General features: G+C 38.2%; 1 protein-coding gene across 1 annotated transcript in view; it reads left to right on the top strand.

Annotated features, from left to right (window-relative positions):
* The first annotated feature begins 389 nt into the window (after positions 1–389).
* Positions 390–20,056, top strand: part of LOC128695660 (nuclear RNA export factor 1) — a 97,034-nt gene continuing 77,367 nt past the window's right edge. The window contains exons 1-5 of the mRNA XM_053786422.2: positions 390–488; positions 9,363–9,535; positions 16,464–16,573; positions 18,066–18,174; positions 18,304–18,387. Coding sequence (XP_053642397.1) covers positions 407–488; positions 9,363–9,535; positions 16,464–16,573; positions 18,066–18,174; positions 18,304–18,387 — 558 coding nt within the window. The 5' untranslated portion in view covers positions 390–406. The remainder of the gene's footprint in view (positions 489–9,362; positions 9,536–16,463; positions 16,574–18,065; positions 18,175–18,303; positions 18,388–20,056) is intronic.

Here is a 20,056-nt window from a genome sequence, read left to right as displayed (position 1 = left end):
ATCCGGGGGAGGGGGTCCTTGGGCTAATCCGGGGGAGGGGGGTCATGGGGATAATCCGCGGGAGGGGGTCATTGGGCTAATCCGGGGGAGGGGGTCATTGGGCTAATCCGTGGGGGAGGACATGGACCTGCTCCGCATGGGTCAGTAGACCTGTTGCAGTGTTCCTTCTCTCTTGTGTTCTTACTTTCTTTTAAGAGCTTTGTCTACTCCAAGTTGCTACATACCTATTACATTTCAATATATTTTTTGGTAAATAACGTTAAATAAGCATATATTTAATTCATGAAAGTTTATTGTGTGATATATGAGATTTTATTTTGCCTATATTGTATAGAAAAAGTCTGTGAAAATTCTTTAAATGTCTGGAAGAAAGATAATAGGTTCGTTGTGTGAGACAACAGCTAGGATGGGGGGTCGAGGCAACAATAGATTTCTCTCGAGAAATTTGCTCATCCAAGCCAAACCTGACGGCTCTAGACAGTATTACGGTAAGTTGATCTTGAGGGGGTAATACAGGGGTGGCCACTGATGAGAAAATAATGAAGTTTTGGTCACTATTGAGGTGTTAATGGTGATGTTTGCAGGTGGTGGTATTGCGCATTGCTGATGAAAGACTGCTTGTCTGTTTATTTTCCTTTTGTGGGGCAGAAAAAACAGTGATCTGCGTGTGTATTTTACCTTCTGTGGTGTACACGTGTATGTGAGCCTTGTACAAACCACAGTTACTATGTTTCACATGTACATTGGTATGGTAGCGTTATTATAGTGGCTCACAGGACCGTAATGGACATATGTATCTTTGTCTCAACTTTTTTGGGTTACTCTGTGAAGAATTAGACACATGTAACATCTGGGTAGCTTTATTTCTAGACGTTTCACCATCCAGTAGTTTTATCAATACAAGGATATAATGTTAATAATGTAGAAATATATACAAAAGATGAGGTAGTCAGTGTTGTAGCTGGTGAAGGTCACTGTAGCTGGTGAAGATCACTGTAGCTGGTGAAGATCACTGTAGCTGGTGAAGATCACTGTAGCTGGTGAAGATCAGCTTACAGTGATCTTCACCAGCTACAGTGATCTTCACCAGCTACAGTGATCTTCACCAGCTACAGTAATCTTCACCAGCTACAGTGATCTTCAGCTACAGTGATCTTCACCAGTTACAGTGATCTTCACCAGCTACAGTGATCTTCACCAGCTACAGTGATCTTCACCAGCTACAGTGATCTTCACCAGCTACAGTGATCTTCAGCTACAGTGATCTTCACCAGTTACAGTGATCTTCACCAGCTACAGTGATCTTCACCAGCTACAGTGATCTTCACCAGCTACAGTGATCTTCACCAGCTACAGTGATCTTCACCAGCTACAGTGATCTTCACCAGCTACAGTGATCTTCACCAGCTACAGTGATCTTCAGCTACAGTGATCTTCACCAGTTACAGTGATCTTCACCAGCTACAGTGATCTTCACCAGCTACAGTGATCTTCAGCTACAGTGATCTTCACCAGCTACAGTGATCTTCAGCTACAGTGATCTTCACCAGCTACAGTGACCTTCACCAGCTACAACACTGACTACCTCATCTTTTGTATATATTTCTACATTATTAACATTATATCCTTGTATTGATAAAACTACTGGATGGTGAAACGTCTAGAAATAAAGCTACCCAGATGTTGCATGTGTCTAATTCTTCAACTTATTAGTAGTGTATACTATTTATATACATTTTACACTATGTATGATAATTGTACTTACGTATACTTGTACCTGGAAATAAGTCACTTTGTCTAACTTTCTTGGGTTATCCTAGGTAATATACACATGATGCTATGTATTCTAATTTATGTAACAGTATTTATGTGTACCTGTGTCTGAATAAACTTACTTACCTAAATAAATTTCCTCACACCCAGCCTATGGCCAATAGTCATAACTTAAAACAACATTTAACACTGATCAAGGTATTTATTACATATTAATGATTTACAAAACCAACAAGCAGAAGAATAAGATATATGTGCAACACCTGGGTATCTTTATTAAGGAGACATTTTACCAGCCAGTTGCTTTTTATCAGCCCAATACAGAGAAAAATTATTTTAGAGGATGGAAGACATGAAACAATAGTTTGATAGTGGATGCTAATGTGACTTTCTCCAGAGTCTTATACAAGCTGCTCAAGCTGCATATACTCTTTAGAAAAATTAGATCATGTACAAATGACCATAAATGAATGAAGAATAGATTAAAACATCTTTATACTGTACAATATTTAAAAATTATTATTATTATTATTATTATTATTATTATTATTATTATTATTATTATTATTATTATTATTATTATTATTATTATTATTATTATTATTATTATTATTATTATTATTATTATTATTATTATTATTATTATTATTATTATTATTATTATTATTATTATTTTTTTTTTTTTTTTTATTTTTTTTTTTAATTTTTTCTATTTTATTTTATTTTATATTTTATATTATTATTATTATTATTATTATTATTAATTTTAATTTAATTTTTATACTTTATTTTATATTTTATATTATTATTATTATTATTATTATTATTATTATTATTATTATTATTATTATTATTATTATTATTATTTATAATACTGTTATGTTAAGAGCTATGTAATTAAATGTCTATAGTAGATAAATAACAAGTGGACCCAGATGAAATTTTATTTTATTGAGGAATTGTATGGATGTTCTACATTTGGTTTTCATAAAATGTCAACAACTAAAATCTGTACTGTATCATACTAGGAGAAGTGAGCACAATTTTCTAGTGCACACAGTGAGTAATCTGATCTTAACCCTTTGACTGTCGCAATCCCAAATCCTGAGGTGTCTCCTGGTGTCGCAAAATATTTGAAAAAAAAAAAAATTTCTTGTGAAATGATAGATTCTCTATCATTTGATGAAAAACTTACAGAATTACGCTCTCCCGAAGTTAGCAACCTCGGGGACATTTACGCATCGGCTATTTCACTCACTGTGAGCCCTATTTTTGGTCAATCCCATTGTTCCAGTCCACCAAACTCATAGCTGTTTCTTTAGAACTCCATTTGTTCGATTGATTGAATACAAGAAACCGCCCATTTACCGATTTCAACTGCCCAATAATGTGGTCATGCAAATTAAAAGATATGTCAATTTCAAAATAGGGTTCAGAATGAACAATACAGACATTCCTGCCACTAAAATAACATTTTCTATGTTCATCAGTCGCATCTCCAGGCCCCTGTTATAATCCTCTTGCTTTCTGTTTTGAATTTTTATTCACACAAAAAATAGAAGATTTACTGTTATGCAGACTACTGCAATATTGTAATAATTGTATAAATAACGTCAACCCATTCGTGACTGCGTATTAGAATGGCTAGTTGGACATTTATTGGACAATGACGTCATTTGTTTACTCTTGAACATCGGCAAAAATCAAACATTTCTGCCACTTTGAGCTCCATTTCAAGATCCTTTTCATAGTAAAACCAATCAAAACCACTTCTATTTCTATAATATGTTTTACATTCTATCAAATGAGACCAAGAAAACAAGAATACAACCATAAATACTATATGAAAATACACCTCAAAGTCAGCATTTTAATCCAAAAACAGTCAGTTTTTTTTTCCCCATTATGCACTGTGCTGCAGGATTTTTTTTTTATACTGTGCACACTGACCACACACCCATTCTCTCACATGTGGGCCTACCAGCTTTCTCCTGCATGATTTGAAGCCACTAGAATTTTTGAGTATATATACGTCAAACACATTGGCTCGTAAGACGTATATGTATGACCAAAACAGTCAAAGGGTAAAACACCTGTTATTCAGTGATAAAAGGCTGGGATGGATTATATACCTGATATGTTATGGCCAGTCTTACTATAAATCAAAATTAGAACTACAGGTAACCTATGAGGAAGAAGTCTATGAGGAAGAAGGTTGCACTGTTGGGGCATTGAAGGAGCATTGTTGAATTCCCTACTACAAATGTTCTGGGAGTCCTTTCCCTTTTATGAAATTAAGTATGAAAAAACTCATAAAAGATTGATTGATAATGTTGACAAAAATCTAAATCCTAACTAGAGATGGGCTAAGGTATTGATATTGGGGTAGGTGGGTATTGGTTATTTTTATGGTATTGGTATTGGTGAAAAAGTATCTGATACCAACCAATACTTTTAAAATAATATATTACACATGCTAAAAATAAATTTCACACATTGCCTTATAATTATGAGAGGGTTCCTCACACTCAGACCCACTCACACTACATACACTTCAGCTGGGTATCCATGATTGTATTCTGGAGCAGAGAGTAACAGAAAGCCTCATAGCTAACTGTAGGCAATGGAATTAGCTTAAAATAGTACTCAGAGCGAGCCAAATTGTCGATGCATAAATTTCACCCAGATCACTTACTTTGTGCCTGCATAATTCTCTAAGTTTTTCATCAGGTATCATATTTTTTGTGTTATTACCTTCAGAAAAAGATTCTCTCTCATTTTAGAAGTTTTTTTAAATGCAGACACTGTGAACACTTAATTTTGGGGTCTCAACAGTGAAAGGGTTAAAGCTTTAAATAAAGAGCATTATGGGAGTGTTACATGTTTTTTTTTGCAAGTTTAATATGTATGGCTATATTACTTACTTTTTTTTTTTTTAATGAACTGGCCATATCCCACCAAGGTAGAGTGACCTAAAAAAGAAAAACGAAAATTTATTATTTAGAAACACATCTAAAATTAAAGCTTTCTTTAACCCTTAATTAAACGGTCCACACGTATACACGTATATACGTTCTCTCGCGTAGTGCCCCAAATATGTATATACGTTTTATTTTTCATTCCTTGAAAAATTGGTGTGATAGGCCTGAGTCGCCTAGACATGAGAGAATGGGTGTGCACACTCAGTGTGCGCGGTATACAAAAAATCTGGGACGCCTGGGTACCACATGGTAGGTCCAGTTACATTCAGCTCCATTCTGGGTCAACATCATGGCACATCCTCGTGATTCACTCACGCCTCGTCGTATTAACACTACTATTCGAGGAAAGTGATATAGATCGTGAGTTTAGTGGATTTGACACCAATGGGGCCAGTAATATTCAAGGAATTAGTGAAAATGTCGACGATAACCCAGATGACCCTCAGCCCATCACCTCTGGGGTAGCCACACCTGACCCTGGGCCAGTCACCTCTGGGGTAGCCAGCATGGCCACAGCAGACCCTAGGCCAAGCACTTCTGAGGTGGCCAGTGTGGCCACACAAGACCCTGGGCCAAGCACCTCTGGAGTGGCGAGTGTTACCCATAGGCAACTTCGCAAGAGGAAACTATTGTTTTCCCAGTGTTTTAATGATAGTGAAAGTGATGTAAGTGATGATGAGATTGATTTTTGGCATGCCAATCGAGGATTCGTCTAGCGATAGTGAAGCTCATTATTCACTAGTGAAGCGCACTTTTAGGCGTCTTTACGTACGTTCAGGCAGTGTGCCATATGCAATCCCCAAGGGTCGTGGCAGGTCACGATCCAAAACCCCAGCCACTGATAGTGACAGTGATCATGAAGGAGAGTATGCAGGGATGGAGGAAGTAGTGATGGGTGGCATGGTGCCTGGACCACATGGCGTGGTGGGTGGACAGACAAAGGACCGTCCGGCATCCCCTCACCCATGTGCTGCCTCCACTCCTGTCTCTCCTCCTGCTTCCGCTTGCCCTGTGCCACAGGTTCACCCTGCACCATGTGATTGTGAGTGGAACTGGACACAAAGTATATTCGTGCCACAGCCTTGTGATTTTGATGCGAGTGGAAGTGGTATCCAGCCAGAATGTCCCATAATGAATGAGTCTACAGAGTTAGACTATTTCCAGTTGTACTTTGATGAGCCCATAATGAACTTGATAGTGACCCAGACAAACAATTACAGTGGACCCCCGGCTTACGATATTATTTCATTCCAGAAGTATGTTCAGGTGCCATTACTGAACGAATTTGTTCCCATAAGGAATATTTTGAATTAGATTAGTCCATTTCAGACTCCCAAACATACACGTACAAACACACTTACATAAATACACTTACATAATTGGTCGCATTGGGAGCTGATCGTAAAGCGGGGGTCCACTGTATTACCGATATGTCATGGACAACATAACAGAGATTGGAGAATCGTCACGGCTGCACAGGTGGAAGGACACAACAGTGGCTAAAATGTATTTATTCTTTCCCACTGTCATGCTTATGCCACATGTGTATAAGAACAATATACATAATTACTGGTCCACAGACCACTTCATCAGTACTCCCGTTTTCCCTGACCTCCTTCCCTGCAACAGATTCACTCTGTTGCTTCGAATGTTGCACTTCTCAGACAGAAATACGCCAAACAGAAATGACCTATATAAAATCCGGGAAATGTTTATGTACGTATTTGAAGCAGAAATTCAGTGCATACTTTTATCTCTTCAAAAACATTGTTGTTGATGAGTCCTTGATTCTGTTCAAGGGATGCTTGTCATTCAAGCAATATATACCAAGCAAATGTAATTGCTTTGGTATAAAACTTTTTGTTATGTGTGACTGTGAGAGTGGCCTTGTGTTGGATGATGTTATATACACTGGGAGAAACACACTCGATGATGACAGACGGATGTTGGGCATTTCCGGTGATGTTGTTCGCAGGATGATGGAACCATACCTTGGCAAGGGCCATACATTGTAGACAGACAACTGGTATACAAGCCCTATGCTCGCTGATTTCCTACGTGTGAACAATACTGATATATGTGGAACAGTGAGAAGAAATAGAAAACATATGCCAAGGTTCACTGGAGGCAGTGTTGAAGGTGCAGTGCAAATGTTTCATACTAATGACATCATGGCACTGACGTGGCATGACAAACGGGACGTGACATTGCTGTCAACCATCCACAGAAATGAGATGGTACAGACAGACAGACAGAGTAAGTTCAACAAAGAACCTATTGTAAAGCCAGCTGCTGTCGTGGACAATACGAACAATATGCGACTAGTTGACAAGTGTGACATGATGATAGGATTTGTTGACTGTGCGTAGGAGTTGCAAGTGGTATATAAAACTGTTTTTTCACCTTGTAGACATTACAGTGCTCAATGCATTCAATATGTACGAAATAAAGACTAGAAAATGACAACGTTTTGCAGAATTCTCTCTGAATGTTGTCAGATAGCAAGAAAGTATGGTACCACACCTGTACCTGCCCCTCAGCAGCGACCTGTCACACCACAATCTGTCCCCTAACCACAGCCAGAGGGGAAAGTGCCAGACCAAATCACTCCTAACTGTCACTATCTGGTACCAATACCACCTACCCAAAAGAAGAAGAAAAAGTGTGTTGTGTGTGCTACCACCAAAAAACGACCCCAGCAGCGGAAGGGCACGATTCATTTGTCACCAGTGTGGGGTGGCACTCTGTATGAATCCATGCTTCATGGAGTATCATACAGTTGTGGAGTTCTAGAAACATAAGTAAGACATGTAAATACTTGATATAGTTGTAGATAATAGAATGTGATTCAGCCAGGTGTGCAGAATCACCTGTCAGTGCGTACATGTGTGTTTATGACGATATGATAATAATTTTGTATGTAATATTGGTGTATAAACAACAATTGGCATTGAAATCAAAATATTTGCCATAAAACATAATTATCATATCATGAAAACTTAAGAAAATTAAAAAAAAAAATGGAAGAAAACGGCAAATATGTAGAATTTCTGCAAGCGGCAGTGCTCCATGTTGCCGTCAGGTTATCGCAAGTGCCAGCTTCACGGCCTCATATCTTGGTAAGTACTGACCCTAAAAGTTTTTTTTTTTATTCTATAATACTTAAAAAACTGTGCTCTTTTTTTTCTATATTTTTTTTTTTTTTTTTTTTTTTTTTTTTTTTTTTTCAAAATATTCGGGGCGCTGCGCAAGTGAACGTATACCGTATATATGTTTGGACTGTTTAAGGGTTAATGCCATTAGAGATTCATGTTTGTTTTTTCTTGGTACCTTCACTATCTTTTGGGTGCTATGATTAATATCCAGAAACAAGATGGGGCGATGAAAAAACTCAAAATCTTTAGCTAAACACATTGAGTAAAGCACCGAACACTCCCAGAAAGCCACTATTGGTTACATGAGTGAGGGAAGGACTTGTGCCTCTCCAAATATTCTACACATAGGCACAATTTAGGTTGGGGAAATCCCCAGCTTGGACTCCTAAGATTTTGTGCACAATTTGATGCTTCCTTGCTTACCAAACGTATTATATCAAGTTTTTTTTTTTTTTGAGAGCTGTACAAAATAAGGATTCATTTATTCAATCCCATTTTAAACAAAAGTGCTTTATGTAGTTTAGCATTATAAGAAAGTTTGTTATATGTACATTCTCTAGTATGGACACCATAGTTGACTCACAATGTGAGGCCTTACAAATAATGTCGAGTTGTAGAATAACCATTGGATTCCTGTTACCTATATCTATTGACATAAATCCAAGTATAGTTTGTTAGATTTATTTTGCATGCTTAGGCAATGCAGTCTTAGCTTCAGATTTGTGTTTATTATGACTGCCAAGTCTTTTACATTTGGTATGATTAAACTCTTTATTAGTGGTTTTTAAACTGTACGTGCATGCGCCCTTGGTGGTGCACGAGCTAACCTCTTATGGTGCACAGGAAAAAACCTGTAGTGGCAGAATTCATATTTAATACATATACAGTTTTTGTGACTTTTTCCACTGTAAGTTGGAATTTACACTGTTTTTAGTAGTTTTGTAATATGTGTCTGGGTGTGGTAGTCCATGAACATGGATAGATAAACATTACAACTTTATATAAGCTCTTCCATTTGTACCTGGTTTCTTTACACTATTTTCAAAATGTGTTACTACATAAATAATACCACTTTTAGTGGGCAGTTTTTTTCTCTGTATCAAGAATAAGCCAAGGAAAGTGAAGAGTATAAATGATAATACCATAGCTGGAATAGTTCAATAACTCACACTGTTGGGAGAAAAATGTAGACGGTGTTTTGGTCTGTCACAACTGAGTGAGACGGTGAGAAAATCAGATGACAGGTTTCTGTTTTCTTGCTCTGCTGGAATTGAATAATGCTTCTGGAAGGACTGAAACATCTTGTTTCCTCTCAAAAGTGTGGGATATTTGAACTGGTTACTTTTAAAATACTTAATACGAGAAGAATTTTTTTGTAGTATGAGAATTAAAAAAAAATAAATGTATGCAGAGCAGACAATTCAAGAAGAATAATGAGAGAGAATCTTTTCAGAACATGATGATCGAGGTTGTACCTACAGAGGTAGTGGCAGCAGTGAAAGAACAAATGGTGGTGGTGCCAGAGGCAGAGCCAACTCCAGAGATTTCTACAGAAATAGTGGAAAATTCAGAGGGAGAGTATGGGATGGTGATTATGGCAATGACAGGAGTACACGACTGCCAGAGGTAACATTAACTCCCAGCTGAATTTTTCTAAGCTCACGAGTAGTTTGTATTTCTGAAAATGATCTCACGTAAATTCTAATAGTTTAATAAATGATTCTGTAGGAATTAAGTTGCAAGTTGTAAATGTGGCATTAATATTATTATTTTAATCATCTGGATGTAATAAATCAGTAGGGGGTTGTATTGTGCATGTACAACCTGTTGACGAGCTGCAACCAGCATTGCTACTGAGTCTCATCTGTCAGCGCGGAGTTGGGGGATGTGAGAAGTTGTTGACTGTGGCCTGTTTAGTTTCAGCTAAACAACCATCAAGGAGGGCAAGTTGTGTTATTTATTCTGAGAAATAACATAAATGCTGACAAAACACCTTAATGGCTGCCTCCCTGATTTTGTGCTCAGGGTACATATGGAGGAAAGTGAGAAGACTCCAGTAATTGAGTAGCACTCTCTCTGTAGGGAAACCTTATCCTAGTAATGAGTATAGATAGAGACAAAGAGGCAGCCTGCTGTTATGCCATGTTTCATGTTCTGTCAGTTTCTTTTGAACCTTGAACTGGAAGAGCTGGATCTTTAACAAACAAATGGCCTTCGATATCCATTACGAGTAGTGCATTGCACCTGCAGTAAGGAAATGTGGCTCATCAGTAGAGGATCCTCCTGGGGGAAAAGTGACAGAGGTGAAGTAGCTCTCTGCAGTCTTCTCACAGGGCCTGGGTCTTGATGGTGTCCTCAGAATGATGTCATCACTTGCTGCAGGCTCTCCAGCATGCTGACAAACAAACGGTTCATTACCAGCAGAGGTGAACTTCTTGTTACTGATGTAGGGGCCACTTATTTTGGAAGAGCCCTGCCTCAGGCTCACTGGTTACTCCAAGTGCAGCAGATGACAGCATCACTTCAAAAATGTAGTGGTGGCATTCGACTCAGTTAAGTTCTTTGTTCACTCTTTCACGACGGGTGTAGGCAGCCTTGTTGATTGCAGTTGTAGCATAGATTAATCCCTGAACCAAGGAATTACATTGTTTTTGTGTAATTATATATTTTCAAGGGCTTATAGCTACATTAGCAGAACTAGGTTCATGTTTTGTCATAGGTAATATGTTCATTATATATAATTTTTTAAAATTTCCAGTGATTTTAGACTTTACTACATCCTCTTCTTGATTTATTCCATTGGTCTGCCATTCTGTGAAAAAAATATTCTAGTATCCCTTTAGCCCCACTTTTTTTCTCAGTTTACAACTGTGGACTCTTGTTATCTCTGTTGCAGTTGTGAAAAAATGTTCTATCTTGTCTTTCATATCCTTTTATGACCTTATATGTGATTATTATGTCTTCTCTCTAACTCCTATCAGGCAGTATGAGTATCCTTAGTGTTTACAGCCTTCATCAAAGTTCATAATTTTAACTCCGTAACCATTTTGTAGCTCTTCTTTGGCCCTTTCCTAATTCATCTTGGCTTTCTTTTTTTTTTAGGTATGAAAACAGTATATACAAGCTATCATTAAATTCTAATAATGTAATTCTTATTTTTATAGTATTATTTATAGATTTTCCTAAAAAACTATGGTTAATATACCCCATGCCAATTTTTTTTTAATTTTTCCAACTTTATTCCATAATACTGTACAGTGGAACCTCAGTACTCAAACAACTCCATACTCAAACAATTCAGTTTAAAACGCTTTGTTCAGTAAACAAATCACTAAGGTGTTTGAGGAGGTAGATCATGGTAATGAATATGATATTGTGTATATGGACTTCAGTAAGGCTTTTGATAGTTCCACACCAGAGGCTATTGAGGAAACTTAAGGCTCACGGAATAGGAGGAGAAATTTTTTCCTAGGTAGAGGCATGGTTGACAAATAGGCAGCAGAGAGTTTGCATAAATGGGGAGAAATCAGAATGGGGGCACGTCACAAGCGGTGTTCCTCAGGGGTCAGTGTTGGGCCCGTTGTTGTTCACAATTTACATAAACGACATAGATAAGGGAATAAATAGCGACATAAGCAAATTTGCTGATGACACCAAAATAGGCCGTCCAATTCATTCTAATGAGGACACTAGAGCACTCCAGGATGATTTAAATAGACTGATGCAATGGTTGGAGAAGTGGCAGATGCAGTTTAATATTGACAAATGCAAAGTTCTAAATGTTGGACAGTTAAATAACCATGCCACATATAAACTAAAAAATATAGATCTTAATACTACTGATTGCAAAAAGGATTTAGGAGTTCTGGTTAGCAGTAATCTAAAACCAAGACAACAGTGCATTAGTGTTCGCAATAAAGCTAACAGAATTCTTGGCTTCATATCTAGAAGTGTAAATAATAGAAGTCCTCAGGTTGTTCTTCAACTCTATATATCCTTAGTTAGGCCTCATTTGGACTATGCTGCTCAGTTCTGGTCACCGTATTACAGAATGGATATAAATGCTCTGGAAAATGTACAGTGGAGGATGACAAAGATGATCCCATGTATCAGAAATCTTCCCTATGAGGATAGACTGAGGGCCCTGAATCTGCATTCTCTAGAAAGGCGTAGAATTAGGGGGGATATGATCGAGGTGTATAAATGGAAAAAGGAATAAATAAAGGGGATGTAAATAGCGTGCTGAAAATTTCCAGCCAAGACAGGACTCGCAGCAGTGATTTCAAGTCGGAAAAATTCAGATTCAGGAAGGATATAGGAAAGCACTGGCTTGGTAATAGGGTTGTGGATGAGTGGAACAAATTCCCGAGTACAGTTATTCAGGCTAAAATGTTGTGTAGTTTTAAAAATAGGTTAGATAAATACTGTACACGAGTGGGTGTGGGCAGGTGTGAGTTGAACCTGACTAGCTTGTGCTGCTGGGTCTGGTGCCGTGCTCCTTCCTTGAGTGGAGGTGACCAGACTGGGTGGGTCATTGGGCTAATCTGGGGGGAGGTGGGGTCATTTTGCTAATCCGGGGGGGGGGTCACTGGGCTAAACCACAGGGGGGGGGACATGGACCTGCTCCGCATGGGTCAGTAGGCCTGTTGCAGTGTTCCTTCTTTCTCATGTTCTTATGTAGTCGATTGTTTGCTTAGCACTCAACCAAACAAACATATTTTGTATTTCTTCGCATTTTTTGGTGTTTTTTTCTTCTTTCAACACACCGGCCGTATCCCACCGAGGCGGGGTGGCCCAAAAGGAAAAACGAAAGTTTCTCCCTTTACATTTAGTAATATATATACAGGAGAAGAGGTTACTAGCCCCTTGCTCCCGGCATTTTAGTTGCCTCTTACAACATGCATGGCTTACGGAGGAAGAATTCTGTTCCACTTCCCCATGGGAACTAGTAAGAAAATAGAAGAAAACCCAGAGGGGTGTGTATATATGTGCTTGTACATGTATGTGTAGTGTGACCTAAGTGTAAGTAGAAGTAGCAAGACATACCTGAAATCTTGCATGTTCATGAGACAGAAAAAAGGACACCAGCAATCCTACCATTTTGTAAAACAATTACAGGCTTTCGTTTTACACTCACTTGGCAGGACGGTAGTACCTCCCTGGGCGGTTGCTGTCTACCCACCTACTACCTATGTGGTGTTTTTTTATTTTTTTTTTTTTTTTCAACAAGTCGGCCGTCTCCCACCGAGGCAGGGTGTTTTTTTATATTGTATAAATAAATCACCACTAAGAAGGTTAGTGATAGCAGCCAACCAAAAAGAAAATCGGTTGGGAAAAATTTGTTCTGTACTCGAACAGATAGGCACTTGAACGGCCTTCTGGAACCAATTAAGTTTGAAAGCTGAGGTTCCACTGCACTGTTATACTTAATTTTTTTTATTAACACATTGGCCGTTTCCCACAAAAGCAGGGTGACTTGAAAAAGAAGAAACACTTTCCTCATCATTCACACTATCATTGTCTTGCCTGAGGCATGACTACACTATAGTTAAAAAAAAACTGCAACGTCAACACTCCTCCTTCAGAGCACAAGCACTGTACAGTGGACCCCCGGATAACGATATTATTTCAATCCAGAAGTCTGTTTGGGTGCCGTTATAGACCGAATTTGTTCCCATAAGAGATATTGTGAATTAGATTAGTCCGTTTCAGACCCCCAAAAATACACCTACAAAAGCACTTACAAAAAGACACTTACATAATTGGTCTAGTTGGGAGCTGATTGTTATACGGGGGTCCACTGTACTTCCCTCTTTCTAAGCAGGGCCAGATTAAGAAGTCTCTGGGCCCTAGGCTATTCAGATTGGCGGGGCCCCTTTGAGTTACGGGTAAGCGAAGCGACCCCTTCCAGCTTGGGGGTGGGGGGGGGGGTCGGTGTGAGCCTGTTTAAGGTCTAATTAAATACATTCTGGCTATTTAGATTAAATTTAATAGGGAAAGTACATCAAGACAACCAAAACCATTTACCAACAGCTATTATAACTATTTTGTTAAATCATGCATTTTAAAGAGAATAAACTCAAGACAGCATAGTATTACTAGATTAGGCTATTCAAGTAGTGACATCATGTACCTATTATATTCAGCATAACCACTACAGCACTATTATTCCCTTTATAAATCACTGACCATTATTGTTATCATTGCATCATGCATAAGACTATCAAATCATATAAACTCAAGAAAGTAAAGAATTGTTTATATTCACAGGCACTTCTTAAATAAACTTTTTTCTGGATTTCATATTGGCAAAATCATCAATTATATTCTGAAAATCAATATTTCTTGTTAGATCAGACTCAATGGTCAACAAGGCTAGGTTACACAATTTGTCTTGGCTCATTGTTGAACGGAGCTGGTTTTTCACTCTTTTCAAAACAGAAAATGAACGTTCTCCTTCACAGTTAGTAGCTGGAAGTGTTAGGTAAAGGCGATACACTATGTCAGCATTAGGGAAGGTTTCTGAGATACCTGCATTTCTTAAATGTTTCAAAGCAGCTGAGGGCGCACATTTTTCAGGTGGAGCTTTAATCTGATTCATATACCCAGAAAAATGAACTATTTCTTCAACAAATGTGTCCTGAACATCTGCTGAAAGGTGTTGTTGCAACTTTAATGCAGCTTCTCTCAATTCTGCATCTGGCATAGTAGTAATTTTGAACAGAAATCCAAACTTGTCATTGAGATTCTGGTAGATTTCTTTTCTTTTCACCAATTCTGTAATCAGTGAATCCAGAATGACGAAGTATGTAGCTGTCTTACATTTCTGCCTTGGTAGCAACACAATTTCATTGTCTGGCTCTTCAAAATTGCGTTTCCTCTTCCTTGACCGCTGATGATCAGCCCGGTAACTGTAGTCTTTCACCAGCAGTTTAGCTTTCTCTTCAAACATTTCAAAAGCTTCATCCCTTAACATTTAGAGGCAAAAACAAACATTTATCCATACACATCAATGTCTATCAACAACACTTCAGTTAATTTGTCACAGTACAAGTCTAGATAACGTGTAATTACTACAGAAAATTGGAGAGGAATCTCCCATACTCACCCATTAGCGGGAAAACACAGCTGTTCTGATGTAAACAAAGGCGTGTTGAGTGTTGCCATCTATGGTTAGGTTTATTTATTTTTATTTTATTTTATTTCATTATTTATTTTTATTTTGATTAATTTTTAAAAATCAATTTTACTCTCCAAACACTTGAACTTTTGAGGTAGGGACCCCTTTGCACTTGCACCATGTGCGCAGTCTTGGATGAGCCCCTGAACCCCTTGGACCGCGGGGCCCCCAAATGCGCGGGGCCATAGGCAAATGCCTAGTTTGCCTATGCGGTAATCCGGCCCTGCTTCCAAGTCCAGCTTGTCAGTTTTCCTGAATCCCTTCATAAGTGTTACTTTGTTCCCACTTCAACTGCATGTCAAGTCAAAAAAAACATTTGTCTCCACTCGCTCCTATCTAACACGCTCACACACGCTTCCTGGAAGTCCAAGCTCCCTGCACACTAAACCTCCTTTACCCCTCCCTCCAACCTTTCCTAGGCTGACCCCTACCCCGCCTTCCGTCCACTGCAGATTTATATGCCCTCTGTGGAAAATTGCATTTATCTGAATGTAACTAGTTATGTACATAACAGTAAATGATAAAGATAATTATTATTTATCAGAGTTACATAGACAAGTAGGAATTTGGGACACCTAGGTCGCAAAAATGTCCCCCTTCGATACCTACCACTGTCATAACCACAAGTTGCTCTGGACCTATTAATTATCAAATGAAAAATACATCACCAGGAATGCTGGTAAATATATAAATTTGTGGACTGTATATTAAAAATAATAAATGGTTATATATATACACAATTACATAACAGAAGGAAAATATATCTTAATATCACTCACCAATTTGACTGGAGATTAATGTGTATCATACTCAGAAAACCTCACTCTAACTAAATCTATGAAAATAATGCTGGCCAGAATTACACAAATCTAGAGAGCTTATCTGAGGTTCCTGGAGCTGTCTTGTCCAGTCGTCTGATATCTCAAGTTATGCAGGAATGCACATTCACCAATTTCGCCTCCTATTTGAGAGGTGTCAACACAATTTTAACCTCTAGAGCACGAAAAATTCTTCCCATTATACCCATGTTTGTACAAAATTCAAAACCAAGATGGTGAGTCTCGTCTGCGCAGACGCAGGCTTTCCGTTTTCTATGACATAAATATTATTAAATACAGTATGGCCATCTATTTACATATAAATACTGAATTTCTGGAAAATATATATAGTATTTTCCACACCCTCCAAGCCATTTTATTTTGTTCCATACTCTCTAAATGTCCAAATCACCTCAACAACTCATCCTCAGCCCTCTGGATAATACTTTTAGTAACCCCACACCACCACCTAATTTCCAGACTACAGATTCACTGCATTATATTACGTACTTAATATGCTAATAAATTCTAATTTTTATCAATATTTCATCAACAGGGTCACTGGCGAGGAGACAGGCGACCATCTGGAAGAGGTTTACGAAATCTTCGAGCACCTCGGTATCAGGATGAAGATATTGAAATGAAGATGAATAGAGATAGGAACAGGTAATAAATAGAAAAATTGTAGTGCTATAATTTTATTTTTTTACTGTGAACATTGATCAAATTTTGTTGATTGTCATATTCAATAAATTTACTAGCAGTTAAGGAGTATGAAAAATATACTGGACACCTATAATAGTGATTGTCATTGTATCACTGCTATAGCTTCACATAATGCAATGTCATTACAATGTTGCCAATCCTATATGATGCATCACTGTCATGTAACTGCTAAATGTCATGACATCACTACACAACACACTACTATTGTACTTCAAGGGGTAGGGGACTGGCTGTCCTCTGGCTACTGTTACTGTGTGCTTTCACTGTCTGTGGCTTGGCCACCCACTGGCCATGGCCTGGATAACCAGTGGCCAACCAGCTAAGTGACAGCTATGAACAGTGACCAGCAATTATGACCAGTATCCTTTTTCCTTGCCTTGGAGTAGTGCAGGATCCATGTGTAATAACATTGTGTGCTGGTCAATTTACATGGTGTCTTCTCTCCCATTGGCTTTTCCTTACTGCTGGATGACAGGTTGATGATTGGCAACTGGCTCCTGGGGTCTTCTTTTCCCTGCTTTTTATAAGGCAGAAAGCTCTTATGATTGGGTTAGCTCAAAACAGCCAGTAACATAAGTGTTGATTACCAGTCAGCATCTTATAGCTACTGACATCCACCCTAATGGCTGAGCCAGTCCCTGCCAAAACCCAACTCTCATCATGTTCATCACAGTAGTGACACTTGTTGGTTCATAGTGTTGAGTTTCTGGATCTACTGTGAATTTGCTACCTATATTACAGTTCTCCCAAAAAATTTAATTAAAGAAATTAATTTTTTTTTCAACATGTCAGCCATCTCCTGCCGAAGTAGGGTGACCCAAAAAGAAAGAAAAAAATCTTTCATCGTCACTCAACACTTTCACCATCACTCATACATAATCACTGTCTTTGCAGAGGAACTCAGATATGACAGTTTAGATGTCTCTCGAAACTGCTAATATCCTAAATTCCTCCTTTAAAGTGCAGGCATTGTACTTCCCATTTCCAGGACTCGAGTCCAGCTAGCCAATTTCACTGAATCCCCTCACAAAATATTACCCACCTCATCAGGTTCCAAAAACCATTCGTCTCCATTCACTCCTATCTAACACGCTCACACACGCTTGCTGATAGTCCAAACCTCCTTTACCTCCTCCCTCCAACCTTTTTGGGGACAACCCCTATCCCGCCTTCCTTCCCCAGTAGATTTACTCTCCAAGTCATTCTACTTTGTTGCATTCTCTCTTAAATAACCAAACCACCTCAACAGACCCTCTTCAGCCAACTGGCTAATACTTTTAGCAACTCCACACCTCCTAATTTCCACACTATGAATTCTCTGCATAATATTTACACCACACATTGCCCTTAGACATGACATCTCCACTGCCTTCAGCCACTTCCTCGCTACAGCATTTTCAACCTATATAAAATTTTACCTTTTATTTTGCAGACGCCAAGATATGTATAAAAGCCGAGGAGGACGCCGGGTAAAGGATTTCAAGGGTTCCCGAGGACCTCAGAATGCTAACACCAGCAATCTTGGTTGGCATAAAATTCTTGTTAGTATCATTTTATTTCTACAAATATCTTGATTTTTATAAATACGTATTGTTTGTAATTTGGTTTGTTAAGTACAGTAAATGTAAATTTAAGCTTAAAACATTAATCTGCTCTTTGAAAATTTTCAGATACAGGAGGGAATTGAGCTAGACAAAAATGAAGTTCTTGAATCCATACGTAACTTGGTACATGAGCCGTTCACTCCTATACTTGTAAGTTTTTCCTTAGCTGTTGGAATAGGCAGTCTGTACACTATTATTATGAAGAGCAGAGGTGGGGAATCTTTCTATGCTGGAAGGCTGCATTGAAGTTAGCTGTACGTATTCTAATAGGCTGCATTCAAGAAATTTTGATTATACTGCAAAATGTTGGCTATTTTGTAAGAGGTTAATTTTTATATAATAACTTCAAGAAAAATAATTCACTCAGAAGGCTGCACTTAATGTGCTAGAAGGCTGCAGGTTCTCCACCCCTGATGTAGAGGGTAATTACAATATCTTAATAATTAAAAGAGAAAGCGAAAATATAAATGATCCAAGGAAATAAGTTGGTAGTACAGTATAACAAAAATGAGAACATATGTTACATTATGATATTTTGGAAAGGTTCTAAAAATACTGCTTTAACCAAAAAAAATATTCTCATTTATGGTTTCCTTACATGCAAATATTGCAGCAGCATCTAGATTTGTACTTTCCTTTCCCTATCTTTTAGCCATCATTGGTCTGGTATAATCTTCCACTGCTGTTCTTTCTGGTGTATTCCTTAACCCGTAAACGGTCCAAACGTATATATACGTTCACTACCGTACTGCCCCAACTTTTTTGAGAAAAAAAAATTGTTGTTTTTAATAGGAAAAAGGAGCATATGGTACCCAGGCATCCCCAATTATTTTAATATGGCGCACAGTGAGTGCTCACACACATTCTCTCATGTCTAGGTGACTCAGGCTTATCATGGCAATGTTAAATGTATGACACATAAAACATATATATACGTTTGGGGCACTAGAGGTAAAAACGTATATATATGTTTGGACCGTTTACGGGTTAATAAAGATATTTTTTGTCCTGGCTTATTGAAGCTTTCAGTTCTCATTGTGATGCAGTCTTCTGTTCCTCCCATGTTAATCTGTTTCTTCAATGTAAACATCTTAAGTATCTTCTGTGTTATAGTTCTTCTCCACAGTGATGTGAAGTTGTATTCTTCTAGTTTAGCTTCATATCTAAGCAACACAGCAGCCTGACTGGTCAGAGATAAAGCCATGATTAACAGGTGGAGGATCAAGCCTCCACAACTACTTGTGCTGATTGAACTGCATGGATTTAGCACTTCTTGAAATACAATTCATGTCTATGCTGTGTTGGCTATATGGGTTTTATATTGGTGCATCTTATCTGTGTTTGAGAAAGTTCATCTCTTGCCCCTGGGCCCTGGCTGTTGTCCATTTCTAGTCTGCCAGGGTTCTTTAAATAATTTTGAATTCACATATAGGGTCAACCTGTGTATTTCATCCAATATTAATCTTGGGTTATAAATACTGATTAAGTTAGGTGTAACTCATATAATGTAAGTTTGGATAATATATTTTAGTTACCTAGTTGATCAGGCCCTGATCTACCAGGAAGCCTGGTCATGGACCAGGCTGCAGGGGTGTTGATCCCCAGAATGCCCTCCAGGTAGACTCCAGGTAAACTGTAGGTAGACCTAGTACTGAGTTTATTGAAAGAACTCTGTATCTGAAGTGTAGACACAGATATAAATTCGTAGATGCACATTCGTGACGATTAAAAAAATTAAATGCACATCTGGCAAGACAGCTGTTTAAATGAGTGATGGTGAATGTGTTTCCTTTTCTGGGTCACCCTGCCTCAGTGAGAG

This window comes from Cherax quadricarinatus, chromosome 42 (genome assembly GCF_038502225.1).
Source record: "Cherax quadricarinatus isolate ZL_2023a chromosome 42, ASM3850222v1, whole genome shotgun sequence".
Taxonomy (NCBI): domain Eukaryota; kingdom Metazoa; phylum Arthropoda; class Malacostraca; order Decapoda; family Parastacidae; genus Cherax; species Cherax quadricarinatus.
Note: the sequence above shows the minus strand (reverse complement) of the source record. Positions and strands in the feature narration are given on the sequence as shown.